Source organism: Canis lupus, chromosome 34, assembly GCF_048164855.1.
Source record: "Canis lupus baileyi chromosome 34, mCanLup2.hap1, whole genome shotgun sequence".
NCBI classification, from domain to species: Eukaryota; Metazoa; Chordata; class Mammalia; order Carnivora; family Canidae; genus Canis; species Canis lupus.
Window position 1 is genome coordinate 18,616,495 of NC_132871.1, and position 16,235 is coordinate 18,632,729.

A 16,235-nucleotide genomic window follows, 5' to 3' on the forward strand; every position below is an offset into this window, starting at 1 on the left:
TAGCCATTCTCTAATTAATGGTAATTGGTTCCCTGCCTGTCTATAATTTCTGGTTAATTAATGGTTAATCCAGACCTCCGTGTTTTAAAAATTCTTGCTAAAAAATCTTCCCAAACCAGTGGACTCTACAGGTTTTCTAAGTTTATTAAAATGATCAACATGTTAAGTTTCTAAATATACCGAAATTGTTTTATGCACAAAATCTAATAAATTATGATTTTTTTCAGCCAAATCATGAGTAGAACCTTAATTAATAGATGTTTCATGTGGTCATAGGACATATACATGTCTATGCATGCACATAAATGTACATATACGCTGAAGATGTATGCATGTACATAGTACAATCATATACAATGATAAATGCAAAAGCATAAAGATAAACCAGAGAATAATAATTAAATGCATGATAGCAATATCATGATACTTTCATAGAGACTGCTTGGGTGGAGGATAGGATATGGGACTTCAAATAATAACTCCTTTTCATATCTTTGTGTTGTAATACTTGAACCTGTAATCTTGGGCAACTCAGTATCTACAAATCTTGCTTCTACCTACCCAACCTACATGTTCTATAAAAATGATTATATATTGTGTCATATATATGACATATTATATATATATATTATATAAAATTTAACTTCTAATACATGGGAAAATGTACGTTTTAAGGCTAATAGAGACTTCATGTCTATGTATCTGTATGTGTGTACTTATATGAATGAATTTGTATAACTTTATTTATTTATTTATTTATTTTTGAATTTGTATAACTTTAGGTACTGGATTCATTTTCATAAACTTTAAGATAATAAACATGTTTTCTTGTAACATCTGCCTAACCCTATTTGTAACAAATGAAATCTACCCATGCAGCCATTGTTCTAGACTTCTACCCGGGGGTGTCACTGGCATCTAGACATGCAATTTGGGAGCATAACTGCAGCTCTCTTGAAAGTAGTTTTTACATGTTATAAACATTGTCTGTTTGATACTTAGCATACACTCAAAAATCACTCCAGAAGATATCCTTATCAATTTTCACATGTGGTTCCATGTACAATGGCTCAAATTTTAGATTTGTACAGTGATTGACTCTTCAAATAAAATTTACCAAATGCCTACCATATCCTAAACTTTTTGCTAGGAATTGGAGAAATTTGGAAGATAGAATCAGATCGTTTCTATCTTTATAAAATTCCCAGTCAGTAGGCGGGGTGGTGTGGGATAGAGTGCCATGGGCACTGATCAAATAACTTAACAAAAACATGTACAATTGCAAATGTGTTATGTTTTAAGAAGAAAAGCTGAGAGAAATATTTAAGTAGTAAACATCAGCTGGACTTCGTGAAACATTTTAATTGTGAATGGATGAAAGAAATAAGGATATAAACTATGACTCTTCATTCTATGGTTTTAGTAACAGGATGGATAATGGTGTCTGAGATATGTACTACTAGAAGAGTACCAAGGTTGAGGTTGAAGGTGAGGAGCGAGTGATGCTCTGATTTTGATGTGTTGGATTTAAGGTGCCATTAAAACATCCAAGCGAAACTATCAAGTAGGCAGTTATCTATATGATTCTAACATTTAGAGAACTCAGGGAAAGTGGCATACGTTTGGAGTCATTGGTATTATGAAGATAATTGAAGCCTTGGGCATGTATAAAATTACTAGGAATAGTATAGATGAGGAAATAAAAGAGATTAGCAAAACATTTTGAGAAACTGTAAATGGCTATAAGAAATTATGTAAATGGATGTGCATTTGTTCATATACTATATCAACAACAAAAAAAATCAATGCAGGTATTATGAATATCACAACTGGTAACATAAATGTTATCCATTTGATGATAAATATTTATCCAACTAATGTTATTAACTTATGACAAATATGTATTCAGAGTTGATGATTTTGATGACATTAAAATTGAACATGTTGGTTTGCTAAAATCAGCCTGAATAGCACTGAAAACTGCTGATATTAATGTTTTCATAATTTGGACATTAACTATTAAACACATACTCACGCACTAACATTCACACATACAAACATATGCACTTAGAGTATGAAATGTAGAAATTAAGACTTAAAGAGATCAGTTAATGAGCTAAGGCAGAGCATTTAATATTTTTTTTTCAGTATTTGTCCTTAGACATTGCCAGCATTAATTGTGTTTTATATATCATCTCAGTTACAAAGTCACTGAAATTTTTATTGAACAATAAATATTTTCGGTTAGATGAATTCAGGAAATAAAATAATTTGAAATTGGCTTTTTAATTAATTTGAGGAGATTTCTATATAGGCAAATAATGATAATATAGAAAGGTATGTTCAACAGAAATATCCTTTCACCAGTCTGTCCTTCTCCTAAAAGAAATGGTTTAATGGGGATGAAAGGAACATCATGATAATTAATAAATAAACATCTGCCGCCATCTTATAAAACATGCAGTAAATTAGAGGGTGGACACAGTAGTAGTCATTACCAATTACTTCCTCTTTGAACCTTTTAAATCATCATTCATCAAAAACAGGTTAACTTAAAATGATAATGAGATGGATGGATCCAAGCACAGCTGGACACCTTCCCTTTGTTCCTGAAAAGAACCTGTGCTTGGTAAAGAACATGCTGGCAAGCTCACAAATCACGTTGCCTGCAAAAAGCTCAGAGCAAAACCAGTACATTCCTGTTTCCTCAGTATCTGGCACATGTAAACTTTTCTTGGAAATGCTTAGCTAAAGTGCGTAAATGGCTCTTAGGCACTCCCCCAGATTTCTGTATTTTAGATCTCACAAGATCAGGGTTAGTCCAACTACAGGACAAAGTGGGATGCCTGTGGCCATAATGTCCACTTTGGCTGTTGAATGGATCCACCAGCCTTGGAGAATTACAAAGGGCTGGATTTTGTGTACAGTGTCTTCTTGCTATAAGTAAACACTACACCACCAAAGCCTTCCAGCGCTCTCTCTCACTCTGATTCTTTGAAACAAGACTTGCTCTATTTGAAGGAGGCAGAAGTAATGGTATGCCAACATCTCTCTTTCTTTTCTTTTACTTCTGCCTTCACCATGAGGAGGACATGCTCAAAATAGCTTACTGGTCACAATACTATGGATGAAAAATAATCTAATACAGAGCTATTCTAGCTAATGTGACCCAAACAAGCACAGCCTAGAACACAATTCTCCACAGACTTGCTGATGCTTGGGTGAGGCCAACCAAGACCACCAGGAACACCCAGTTGAGCTGGAGAGAGTTGTCTCCATTGTTTTTGAACAAAAGTGTGGATACTTACCCTTAATAGATAGGAACATGTCACTTCTATAGGCTCAGAAGGCTCAGAGGATTTTGAGGTTTCAACATTTTTGTTGAAACTTATTTCCACCACATTCTGGATCCCATTCTTTTCCAAACAAGTCCCTGACTCTGGCAAAAACTTTGATTTCCATGGGGCTCAGGTACTTTTACAATTAAATTACATTTAGCCTTTAATTGTTGATTCACACTTTCAACTTTTTTGTTAATTTTTTCCTAAAGTGATAGGGGTTAGCAATGGGCATTCAATTCAATGTCTCCTCCATGTCTCAAATATTTGATACATGGTACCAGCTACGCATTCGCCTCAACCATTATAGGCATCCTAGTTTACCAGTGCTGAGAATTCTTACAATTGTACAGCCATCTTGTGCCCCTTATCAGCTGGCAGCAAATAGAGCAGCTCTAAAAGACCATCCCAGTGTCTACTTTCTTGGGCCACTCCCAGCATCAGGTTGTCCAGGTTGGCTTCTCAAAGATGTAAATTCTGAGACAGAGATTAATGTAGAGGATGTCTACCAGGGTGTGCTCTTGATTTCAAGGGAAAGGAAGGGACATAAACAAAGCTAGTTTGGACATAAGGAGAAGTTCAATGGTGACAGAGGCTCAGTGGAGGCCTCAGCCAACCCTACTGGGATATTTGACACTTTTAAGTGGAGTTTGCCTTTACTGATCACTTATTGAACACAGTCCATATGGGGGAAGTGGCTCTCTTCAGCTAAAGTGATCTTGGTAGGGGGCTGAAATTTGAGGGTTTTCTGTGGGCAGCACTTCTGGTATTTGGGAAGTAACTCCTTATCCCTGAAGGAGGATCTTGATTGTGCATTATGGAGTCTTCAACCACATCATTACATTAAGTAAATTACAACTATAGCAAAATGAAGACAGTTTAGCTTTTAAACTGGACATTTGTCACCTATTTATTATTGTTCTGAAGTCTTCTAATTTAAGAGAATCCTTTGTGGCTATACATTTTCCTGAGTTGATTCCCTCTATAGACATAAGTATCAACTTTGATTAGTTTTGTTTGAATGCTTCTTTTTCTAGTCTGAGAGATTATATGGAAGATGCCATTATTTGTCCTTTTAAAAAAAAAGTCACTCTGCCAACAAATACCAAGGGCTCCATAATATTTGTTGAGTGGCTGTTGACTGGATGATGTCAGGCTTTCTATCTACTAGTTTACTTTGCAAAAAAAGATAGTATATCAAAACATAATGACCACATCGTAGACATTCTACTACCATTATTTTTCCTCTACCATTTGAATACCTAAAGTTTTAAAATTTCTTATGATATTTTAGGGGAAATATTTACAGCAAATGGACCTTGTTAAATAGATTGAATTAGCCTTTCCAAAGGACTCTATCAAAGCTGAGATTACGTTATTTTTATATTTATCTAAAAATATTTTTAGTCTTCTATTAGAGTTAATTTCCAGGGGATTGAGGCTCTGCACTCATCAGCACCTCTCATATGCTCTCAAAGCTCTTATTTTGAATCTGAGTATCATACCATAGCCTATTTCTGATCTCCATGTAAATTCGATTTTTCTAAAGTAAGATTTTACATTACTGTTAATACGTGCAGATTTCAAAACTTACATTAGATTTGGTTCTCAATAACATTTTCAGAGAGAGAAGGAGAGAGAAAAAAGTTTTGCATTTCTCTTTTTTTTTTAATTTTTATTTATTTATGATAGTCACACAGGGAGAGAGAGAGAGGCAGAGACATAGGCAGAGGGAGAAGCAGGCTCCATGCACCGGGACCCGGACGTGGGATTCGACCCCGGGTCTCCAGGATCGCGCCCTGGGCCAAAGGCAGGTGCCAAACCACTGCGCCACCCAGGGATCCCTGCATTTCTTTTTCACTTCAATATCTATGGTTATCTTTCTCTAAGTTCATTTTCTTGGCAACGGGAAAATTTTCTACCCCTCAATTGGATAGTACCAGTAGTCAGTAACTATCAAAACACAGTAGAGAAAGTATTCTTCTTCTATCTTCCAGTTCCTTAAAAAATTGATGTGCCTTTAGAAATTACTCTAGAGATGTTTATAGAAAATTGTTAGTTTGGGGAAAAATATGCCAGATGCACATGTTGCTTGCACATTAGGGAATGGGTGGTATGTTTGCATTCTGTAATTTTATTGCACTGTTGGAAAACTATTGTTCTAATCCAAAAAATGCGCTGCCCAGAGCCCCAAATCTGTCACAAGGATTGATTGTGTGGAAGCTGCAAAAGACAATTCAGCACAATTTTCTGGGGGATAAAACATTTTTACAAGATTCATTGAAAGGCCCAGTCTCAAATAAATAATGCAAAGCCCCTTACATGCCAAGCTCTGCCATGACACTGCCTCCTCTAGTAAAGCATTTGGTCTATCATGGGCCCATTTGGACCCAGGAAATTATCTTCCTGGAAATAATATATTTATAGCATAAATATAGATGGCACAGTTCTGTAATTAAATCCCAAGTGAAAAATAATTGAGAAATTGTTTCAGAATATTAACAAACATCTGTAAAAAAAAAAAACTGAAGGTAAAATGTGGTTTCTTGCTGTTATGGGCTGAATTTTGTTGTCCTAAAAGTAGTATTTTGACGTCTGAACCAGTATATCTTAGAACAACTATATTTGGAGATGGAGTCTTTAAAGAAGTAACTAAAATAAAAAGAGGTCACTAAGGTGAGCCCTAATCCAGTATGACTGGTATCCATTATAAGAGGAAGAACTCTGGACTCAGACCCATACAGAAGGAAGACCAGGTGCAGAGAGAAGCTGACCATTTAAAAGTCATGTAGCTGGGCTTCAGAAGAAACTGACCTGCCAACTTGATCTTGGACTTCTAGCCTCCAGAATTATGAGAAAACAACTTTGTTTATGTTATGGCAGCCCTAATAAACTAGTAATGTAAGTCTTAGATCTATCTGGTTGAGAACATACTAGCAAGAATTTGTTATACTTTCTAAGGAGAAATAGTTTTCACCATTACATTGCATTTTCATACATAAAGTCAGTGGTCTGTGTTTATGTAGGAGAATAGGGGATCAGGCCTGTTTTCACATATGTATACTCCAAATTAATGTGAAGCCACTCGTTTATATTCAGATTATATTTTCCTCTCAGAATCATCAAATGTATTTGCAAGAAGGTAAAATCAGTAGAAATTCAGAAGACAGATTTTGCAAAGACTGTTTTGTAATAGAAAAACTTAACATCCATCAAATATGATTTAGAAAAACCTGACAAAACGTAGTAATAATATGACTTGTATATTTATTGATTACATATGGTAAGCAACAAAAATGCAATGTGCATAATTTATTTAAGTAACTTCTAAAATCTTTGTCATTCAGTTGATTTCTGAGAATGGACTCCACATTATCTTGAAGAAAAATTGATATTTTTCATTAAATGTTTATAAACATATTCCATGATAGTCTAGTATAGGTAATTATTTAAAAAACATAATAATCCTCCTATTTTTAATAATACAGAGCAAACAAGAAATGACAATTTTATATTTTCTAGTAATACTGTGGCTTTGATTTAGTTTTTTTTCTCCAAGATTATTAGCATGTAGGTGTGTGTTTGTGTAATGAGCTTGTGTGTTAAATACTTGCCCCTTAAAGACAGTTCCCAAATTATGGAAAACACATATACTTAAAATGTCAATATATTTGGAAAAAAAGTTACAGAAGTATTTTGATTTGTACCCCAGGTGATTTAATTTTATTTCAGCAGAAATTATAGAGAAGGTATAAGACATTGTGATACAGATCAGCAGTACAGAATCTTGCCAGTGATGTTATCCAACATGTTGAAAAACAGAGCGATATACTTAAGTGCCATTTGACTGGAAAACAGAGCCATATTTTTCATCTTTTCATTCCCTTCAGAATAAAAGTAGATTCAAACCGATTATGGAAAACATTGTATAGCTTAATACATGGAAAATCTGTTGTGATAGACATGAAATTTCTGAGCATCAAGTTTACAAGTTCAACAAAATGTTATCAAAATCTCTAGTCTTATTTTGGAACATCAATGTTTCTCAGTGCCCGAGTGTGGACTACAAGTGGCCCTCTAGGATGTTTTACTCAGTGTCACTGTAGCACCTGTTCCTCTTAATTTGCTCTTCCACAGTGAGTTGTTCAGACTGGACCTCCACTCCGGGAAATGAAGGTTTAGCTGCACATTCACTGCTCTGGGCATCAAAACTCATATTCCCATTACTGTGGGCTGTTCCTATTGCTTCACCATGCCAATGTTTGACATCCTTCCCCAATTCCCTTAAATACAAACATGGCATCGTTTTAATTTGATCTACAGAATCGATGAAGTCATGTTCGAAAATGTTCTCATTCTTTTTGGAAAAAGCAGCAATTTTCATGGTGTTGGAAAAGAAGAAGTGTAGATTTTTGTTATTTGCATGGTTTCTTTTGATGTTCAAGATATTTGTATCAGCAGAAGCTATAGACCTTTCCTCCTTTCCTCTTAACCCACCACGGAGGCCCGATTTGGGAGCAGACTGCAGGGTACTGCCAGCAGTGGCCCTGTCAGCCTGTTTACCGAGTGCCATAGCTAGTACATTCCTTGAATATGGCTTTTCAGATTCAAATATACCAAGTAACTCTGAAATTCTAGATGCATTTTCTAAACTTTCAATTTGATATTCACTTGCAGTGTAGTTTGCTTCACTTGACAGTGGTAATAGATTAGGAAATTCTAAAATAGATGTCTTCTGCCTGAAATTATTCAGACACGAGACGGCTACATAATTGTTATTATTATTCTTATTCAAATTCTCTTTACGATTTTCTGGCACCACCTCATCACCAGTGTTAGTAACCTGTAAAACTTCGCCACCATCAGGTTCATTAGTTTTTCCATTTTTCTCCTTCTCAGCACTCTGCACAACCACATTATTGTTGTCATTAAGATCCATTTCACTTTTCCTTTTATTCTTTGTATCTTCAGCCTCATTCAGCTTATCTTGCACATTCTTATTTCCCTCCTTCTTCTCATCTTTTCTTGCTTCGTACATTTCCATTTCTTTGGTTCCTGTAACATCCGCTTTCTGACATATATGGATGGACTGCAGATATGGCTGCAGGGAAGAAATGTTATCTTGTTCTTGTCCTTTATTTTCCAGAGTTTTAATGTGTTCTACTAGTGATTCACTTTTGAATTCAGCGGATGTAGCAACTGTTGTTTCTGGTGGCCATTTAGGTTTACTCATTTTGAGCTCTTCCTCAAGGAGGAAGGTTTTCTTAGGCATCTCTCTGGAAGGGGGCCAAATGATTTTTAATTTTCCCCTCTCCCTGAATTTTCTCAAATCATCTCTTTGCCCTCTACTGTTAACAACATCTAAATGTTTATTAGGATCTGCAAGTATGGCGGTGTTTTCTGCACTATTTTTACACATATTTGTTTTTTCGTTAGGAGTAAAGTCCACTGAGCTGCTTTGATTTTTGCAATTCCATTGATCTTTATGCTGTTTGTGTCCAAAACCTTCATCATAATTTCCTTTAGATTTGAAAAGTTGGCTAAAGTGAGGTTTACAATATATTTGTCCGTGAAGTGATGCATAATTTCCCAAACTGACAAAAAGAAAAAAAAAGAAAAAAATGTTTAACATTCCATATATATACTACAAATTCTTAGGGAATTAGGTTATTAATTATTTCAAGAATGAGTCAGAGATTCAGTGCAATTAACTGGCAATAGGGATATGCTTATTAATTGAACATTCTTGTTAGATAATAGTTATTGCTAATACCCCACATGATACATGTCTTATAGTATTTAGAATTTCATACTGTATGTCAAGTGTTGGTATGATAGGTATTTTAGTATAATGCATATGTAGTTATAGTGCAAAATGATAGGACTAAATCTTTGGTAACTGTGATTTATGTGAGGGGGCCCAGGATTTTCAAAAAATCCTGAATAGCACACACACACACAAATCAGCTATTTAAATTTCCTTGTTAAGTAGGTTTTGAATGAATTAGAAAGCTTGCCTATGCAATTGTTTATTTGGCCTCTTTGGGGATATTAACAAGTAGAGTGTCTGTTAAAATTAAAATTAAATTTAATCAAAGGCATCATTTTTTAATATCTGAATCTCTGCATACAAACAGATCCACCAATCACATAGCAAAACTTAAAACCCATGGATAAAATTTATAACAAAACTAAGAGACAAGGTACCTCACCAACCCTCAAAACACAAGAAGGTAAGAACAAACCAACAGTTATAGTGGCATCTGTATGAGTGATAGCAGAAGGAGCAAGGAAGGTGTCTAATTGTCCAGAAAATATAAGACCACAGGATAGCCAGCCAGTATTTCCTGGAAAGTATCACATGTCAACCAGAGAATAATAGCTGAAATGGGGAAGGGTTTTACTGTCTCCATTAGCCAGTGACTGCAAGGGCCCTGTGGTAGGAAAGTCTGAAGAGAATAGAGAAGTCAAACTCTCAAAACTGAACAATCAAGATCCCTTTTTAGGACAAGACTTTATACTGACAAAAAAAAAAAATGAGAGTGGTATCAAAATGTCATTGGATAATGATGACATCAATGAAAGAGAAGGTCTTGACTAACATGGGGGGAGAGGACTCAAGATAGGAAATCCAGAAATCAAGCCATTACAGTTTTTGGACAGTATATGAAAACTGGAAGAGGTAGCTCTGTGAAGTTTGGGAAAGCCAGTCTGAATTTTGCCTCCTTCTAAGATTTGGGAAAACTAATGCCTTACAAAAATAAGCAACAGAAAAGTACTGAGGCCAAATATTATATAAAGTCATTATAAGAAAAAAGAGTAAGGAGCATTTTTAATATCCCTATAGACAATGAAAACATGCTAGAGAAACATGCTCTTAACATCAGAATTTTAAATATGGGCTAAAAGACATTAAAACATGATAAAGAGACTTGAAAGAACAGCATGAATTGTAATTAGAAAATATCATAAAGGAGATGCTAGAAATCAGGAAAAAACAGAAGTAAAAGAAAAAATTGAGTAATAAAAACTAAACTAAAAGAAATATAAGAGTAAATAAACACACTAGAAAGTATGTTAGAAAAGAAATAAGGGAATGAAAATTTACAATCGGAAATGAAAAAGGAGAAGGATTTGAGAGAAAGACAAATATTAAAGCAAGGCACAAAATATCCATGTACGGATAACAAGAGATCCTGAAGTAAAAAAGAAAGCAATGAAATTGGTTAAATACTAAAAAGCTGTAATTTAAGGAAACTTTCCTGATATAAAGAGGTAAGAAACTGCACTTTGAAAGAGCACACTAGGCAACTGACACTGTTGACCCACAATGACCAACATCAAGAACTATTTTGGTAAAATTTCTGGACTTTATTTTTATTTTTTATTTTTTTGGACTTTAAATAAAAAGAAAAAAATCCTTTGTGTTTATCTAAAAAGAAAATAAAAGAGAGCATATGATTGAGAAGGGAAAGAAAATTAGATTATTATCAGTCATTTCCAATACTTTGTGCCAAAGAAAACAGAATAATACATTTAAGATAGTTAATAAAAGAAAATGTAAGTCAAAGATTTTACTTTCAACAAAACAGACTCCATTATCAAGCTCATAGAATAGATGTTTCTGAGGGAGGTACTAGAAAATAAGCTTGCATAACCAGAAAGGCTACAGAAACATCAACACAAAGGTTGGTGGCAAGCATTCTATATACTGCTACCTATAAACTAAGATGAGATGAGGACAGTGTGGGAGATGATGTGACATGTAATGGCTGTGGACTATGACACCAAAGATATAGCACAATTTTGAAAAGGGGGTGTGGATGAGTGGGGAGCAAATGCCATTTTTTTAAGTTTTCATTATCAAATTAGGGGGCTGATAGTTTTGCTATTCTAAAACTGTTGTCCAAATGAATATGGGATATTTTAATTCTTATATCTCCTTTGTCTTTGAGAACTAGAAGTCCTGAAGTGAAGGTCCATATGGAGACAGACCTGGCATGGAGAAGAGGCAAAGGCAAGAGCAATGCAGTTCTCAATTCAATTTGGAACTATTCCTACAAATTCATGATATATTTTTTCTTTGTATATAAATATTTGCTAGCTCTTACCACTAATAAAGCCTCAAAATAGTGACCAACCCAGTAAAAAGAGAATTGAGGTTATAGTCTTGAAATGCCATTTCTCACATAAAGAAAGCAAATGACTGACCAGGTTCATGGGAACTAAATGCACCAAATGAGCATGGACCTTCTAGTCCCATCAGACAATGAGGAGACTATCAAAGATTACTTAGGTCTTGCCAAAAGGAATCAGGAGACAACCAGAAGAGGCCAAGACTAGAATAACTTGAACCTCAGTAGCGATAACAGCATCTGATTAAAACCAATCAAATAGGGAATTGCTGCGTGGCTCAGTGGTTTAGCGCCTGCCTTTGGCCCAGGGCATGATCCTGGAGACCAGGGATTGAGTCCCACGTCAGGCTCCCTGCATGGGGCCTACTTCTCCCTCTGCCTGTGTCTCTGCCTCTCTCTCAACTCTGTGTCTTTCATGAATAATAAATAAAATCTTAAAAAAAAAAACCAATCAAATATATGTAAACCTATGAGTTTATTTTATTTTTTTACAGATTTATTTGTTTGTTTGTTTATTTATTTATGATAGAGAGAGAGAGAGAGAGAGAGAGGCAGAGACACAGGAGGAGGGAGAAGCGGGCTCCATGCCGGGAGCCCGATGTGTGACTCGATCCTGGGACTCCAGGATCGCGCCCTGGGCCAAAGGCAGGTGCTAAACTGCTGAGCCACTCAAGGATCCCCAACCTATGAGTTTATAATTCAAATATTTTATAATTGGTTACCTCTAGGCTATGATAAGGAACCATTTCATTACACTGTTATATAAATAAATGATACATTGGTGAAGCAAGTAAATAAAGGGAAAAAGCTATGCATTTATTTTTCCTTTCCTCCACCAACTGCACTACCAGGTAACCAAAGAGTAGATGAAGGGAAGCATCTTCTGTAAAAGTATTTGAACTAATAATGAAAAAGAAAAAAGAAAATGGGAATATCAACATTTTGCAAACATCAATGAATGGATATAGACATTAAGCTTCAATATCTGCTATGATCACAAAACCAGAGGCAGCCAGACACTATGTGCTTATTCTCTTCTTGCCAACATTCCCTATGTTCTTGCAAAAGGTATCAAATCTTAGTTTACACTAGTTTCTAGATTCAGCTGACAGTCGGAAATGCAGGGGAGAAAAGGAGTATGTGAACTGCACGACTAGTGTGCAATCAGCAAATCCAGACTGTGGAAAATTCTACACGTCAGATATCTTGGGCTCTTCACAAATAAATTGCAAGGAATGAAGGAAATGGACAGAAACTCTATAGATTTAAAAGAGATGTTAAAGTTGAAAAAACTGAGCAAAACTATAGTATCTAGGAGAGCATATTTGGATTTAAAAAAACTATAAAAATGCAAGGAAGCAATGATGAAAAAGAATGCTGTTTACTCAGGGAGAGAGATAACTGGAGTTTGGGCACACGGAAGGAGCTTCTGAAAGGGCTGGCAATGTTTATTTCTTGAACTTGGTACTGGTTACAAAGTGTTCACTTTATAATCATTCATTAAGCCATACAGTTGCTTTTTCATTTTTCTATAGTTGTGGCTTTTGGTACAATAATTTTTTAAAAATATCAGTTATTAAATATTTTCGAGTCCTTGCTAAACGTCAGGCTTTACTAGGTATTGACAGTCAAACATTAACACATTTCCTACAGCTGGAAAACAATTACATTAGACGGTGTTAAGTATGGGGCAAGCACAGGGGATGCTCTGGGAGCACACAGGAGGGACACCGGATCCATATGTGGGGCTTAACGCAGGTTTCTTCATAGACATGAAGTCTCAGTTGAGGTCTGAAGAATACTGGCACATTAGTCTGGTGGAGAGGCCTGGGGAAAACTCCTATAAGGAGCGGAAATGACACTTGGGACCAGTTAGATATGAGAAAGATAATGATTTTGTGCAACTGAAAGAAGTGAAGTCTTCATGAAAACTAACATGTAATGGGAGGAAGAAGTGTTGGGAAAGGAGCTGGGACAAGATTCTAAACTGTCTGTTAACTCATAGTAAGATGCTAATATGACTTTGATAGAGGAAACCATATGTTTCAAACAAGGAAATGACCTCAGATTTACATTTTAGAAATATCATTTTCAGTACATCATGGAACATGGCATTGGGGCAAGTTGTTGTTGGTGGTGATGGAGGTAAGAGGTGGTGGAAGCAGGGAGACTAACTTGATAGAAATACTATTGCATTAGTGCAGATAGGACACTTGGAGGGTACCTGGTCTGTGGGGATGGAAAAAAGCATACAGTTCAAGAGGCTTTTATGGGACCTCCATTATAGGACTTGGTCATTGCTTGGGCATAGGGAATGAAGAAGAGGAAAGAGTCAAAGGTAACTTCATGTTCAGTCATTGAGCTAATGCTAATGTCTTTTATTGAGAGAGTATCATACAGATCATGAAGTCAAGGAAGGAATTTTGGTAGAGAGAAGATAATGGGGCATATTGAATTTGGTGTACTTATGAGAAATATAATTGGAGATAAATATTAATAATTGAGATATAAGCATCTGAAAGAGGACAGAACTGGGCTACTGAACAGATTTCAGAGTTATTCCCCATAGATAATGATTAAAGTCATGGGAGTGGATGCAATAAACCATATATATAAAGAATACAAACAGTGATAAAAATAAATGTCCATAACAGAATTCTAGGGAACATTTCAATGATGGACAGAGAAAGAATCACCCACATAGGAGTCTGAGAAGGAAGACCCAGAAGGTAGCAGGAAACCATTATACTCTGGTGTCATGGAAACCAAAGGAAAAAAATGTTGCAACAAGGGGTGTTTGACATTGTCTATCAAAGCCAGGAAAGATATAATCTGATACACACTAGATTTAGCAAAAATAATTACAATTTCAGCATCTCAGATTATAGCTACACCAAATGCCACACTCATTAAAATTCATTTGTAACTGTGTTGATATGGTGCTTCTGTTGCACTAGAGGGGGAGGGAAACAGTATATCTTACCTGACACTGACAATACTCTACAATTATTATGATTTTTACTTAGATGAAACACCCAAACCTAGGTAAACTCCAGCCCACCATCTGATTTTGTATGTGAAGTTTTATTGGAATACACTTGGGCCTCTCAGTTTACAGCCACACTTGTTTGTTTAGTTATCTGTGGATGCTTTTGCACTCAACTAGAAGCTGACTAGTGACAGAAACAGTATGGCTTATAAAGTTGAAAAGGTTTACTATCTGGCCCTTTACAGCAAAAGTTTACTGAATCCTGATCTAAAAATTTAGATTTTAGGGGTGCCTGGCTGGCTCGGTCTCTAGAGTATGCAGTTCTTGATCTCAGGTTTTTTTTTTTTTTTTCAGGGTTTTGAGTCTAAGTCCCACATTGGGCTTACTTTAAATAGGGTCAAAAATAGAATCTAGACTTTAGATAAAGTAAGAACTTAAAAAACCTGACTTGCATAGCACTTCTTGATTTTTCTTATCTCTGTGATCTCTAGGTTTGGACAAAAGGGAACTTTCTGGATTTGATCAGAAATCAGATTTCCTTTTGATATTTCAAAAGGAAAAAGGTCATGGCTATCCTGAGAAAAACATAACAGAACCTGACCACATCCCCTTTGATAGTTGTTTTAAACTCATGGCAACAAGATCTAGAAAAATCCATAGCTTCTTTTGTACATGTATGTGTATATGTACAATATCCTCCAATATTTGTGTCGCAGCCCACAAAACATTTTACCTCAGTTTACTGTTGCAGTGGTGGCATCGGAAGCAGGATTTATGAAAACTCTGCTTGTCTGCTACTAGGCACTCCATTGGATAAACAGTCTTTTGACAAAGTATACATATTTCCTTGTCTTGGGGTAGCAGCTTCTAAAAATGAAAATTCGCAGAAGTTAATATGATACTATCTTCAATCCCATTGTAAAACCCAAACAAACAACAGCATATAGACTGCTATGCAGTTAAGAAAAACCTCTAAGACTATTATCCTAATATTGCTTCTCTGGACATGAGCCTACCATCAGGTTTGAGGGTCTGGTACAATCAATATCCAACGTTTTCATTTTTTAAAGCATTCTGGAGAGATTTTTTTCAGAGTATCTACATACTTGTTAAAGCTGAGGATATTGTATTTATTTAAATATTTCCTTGATGACTTAGTGTTGACTCTGTGACATCGTTTCTTAATGTTAATACAGTGAGACTCCTGAATACATCCTGAGATGTTCAAGGCCATTTCTCCTCCGTCTAAATGGCTTTTTTGGACTCTCATGTTTGCCTTTTATACTTTTCCTACCTCTTCCCTTGCTTTAGAGTATCGATAACCACATGCTGCTGAGCTCAGGTGAACGCAGGCTCCTATAAATCACAGTAGTTATATTGCTAACCAGTGTTTAGATGGTGGTTCAAAGCTGACATAGAATTTTTACCTCATTATTTTGATCCTCACCACAATCCCACGAAACTAACAAATTAAGCTTTCATATTAGTTCTGTATAAAAGCATACATGCTCAGTGTTCTTTTTATAAATGAGTATGTATTTTAGGCCTCTGATGCTTGATTTGAACTACTAAGAGATCTCCTTTGTATTTTTTTGTTTGTTTTTGGTTCTAGTAGGACGCATATTTCTAATATAAATACTGGGTGGTTTTTGTTTCTGCATTTTCTGTATGCTTTTAGTTATCTTAACAGAAACTGAGCATTTGAAATTAATCAGACAGCTTTGCTTGATTATGCCAGAAGCAAGCACATTAACAAATCATATTAATCTGATA

At 35.6% G+C, this 16,235-nt stretch overlaps 1 protein-coding gene across 2 annotated transcripts in view; it reads right to left on the reverse strand.

Annotated features, from left to right (window-relative positions):
• Nucleotides 1-7,032: 7,032 nt before the first annotated feature.
• XIRP2 (xin actin binding repeat containing 2) overlaps nt 7,033-16,235 on the reverse strand; it is a 74,575-nt gene continuing 65,372 nt past the window's right edge. For both annotated transcript variants that reach the window (XM_072810938.1, XM_072810939.1), the window contains 2 exons: nt 15,196-15,329; nt 7,033-8,932 (listed from right to left, as the gene is read on the reverse strand). In XM_072810938.1, coding sequence (XP_072667039.1) covers nt 15,235-15,329 — 95 coding nt within the window. In that variant the 3' untranslated portion in view covers nt 7,033-8,932; nt 15,196-15,234. The remainder of the gene's footprint in view (nt 8,933-15,195; nt 15,330-16,235) is intronic.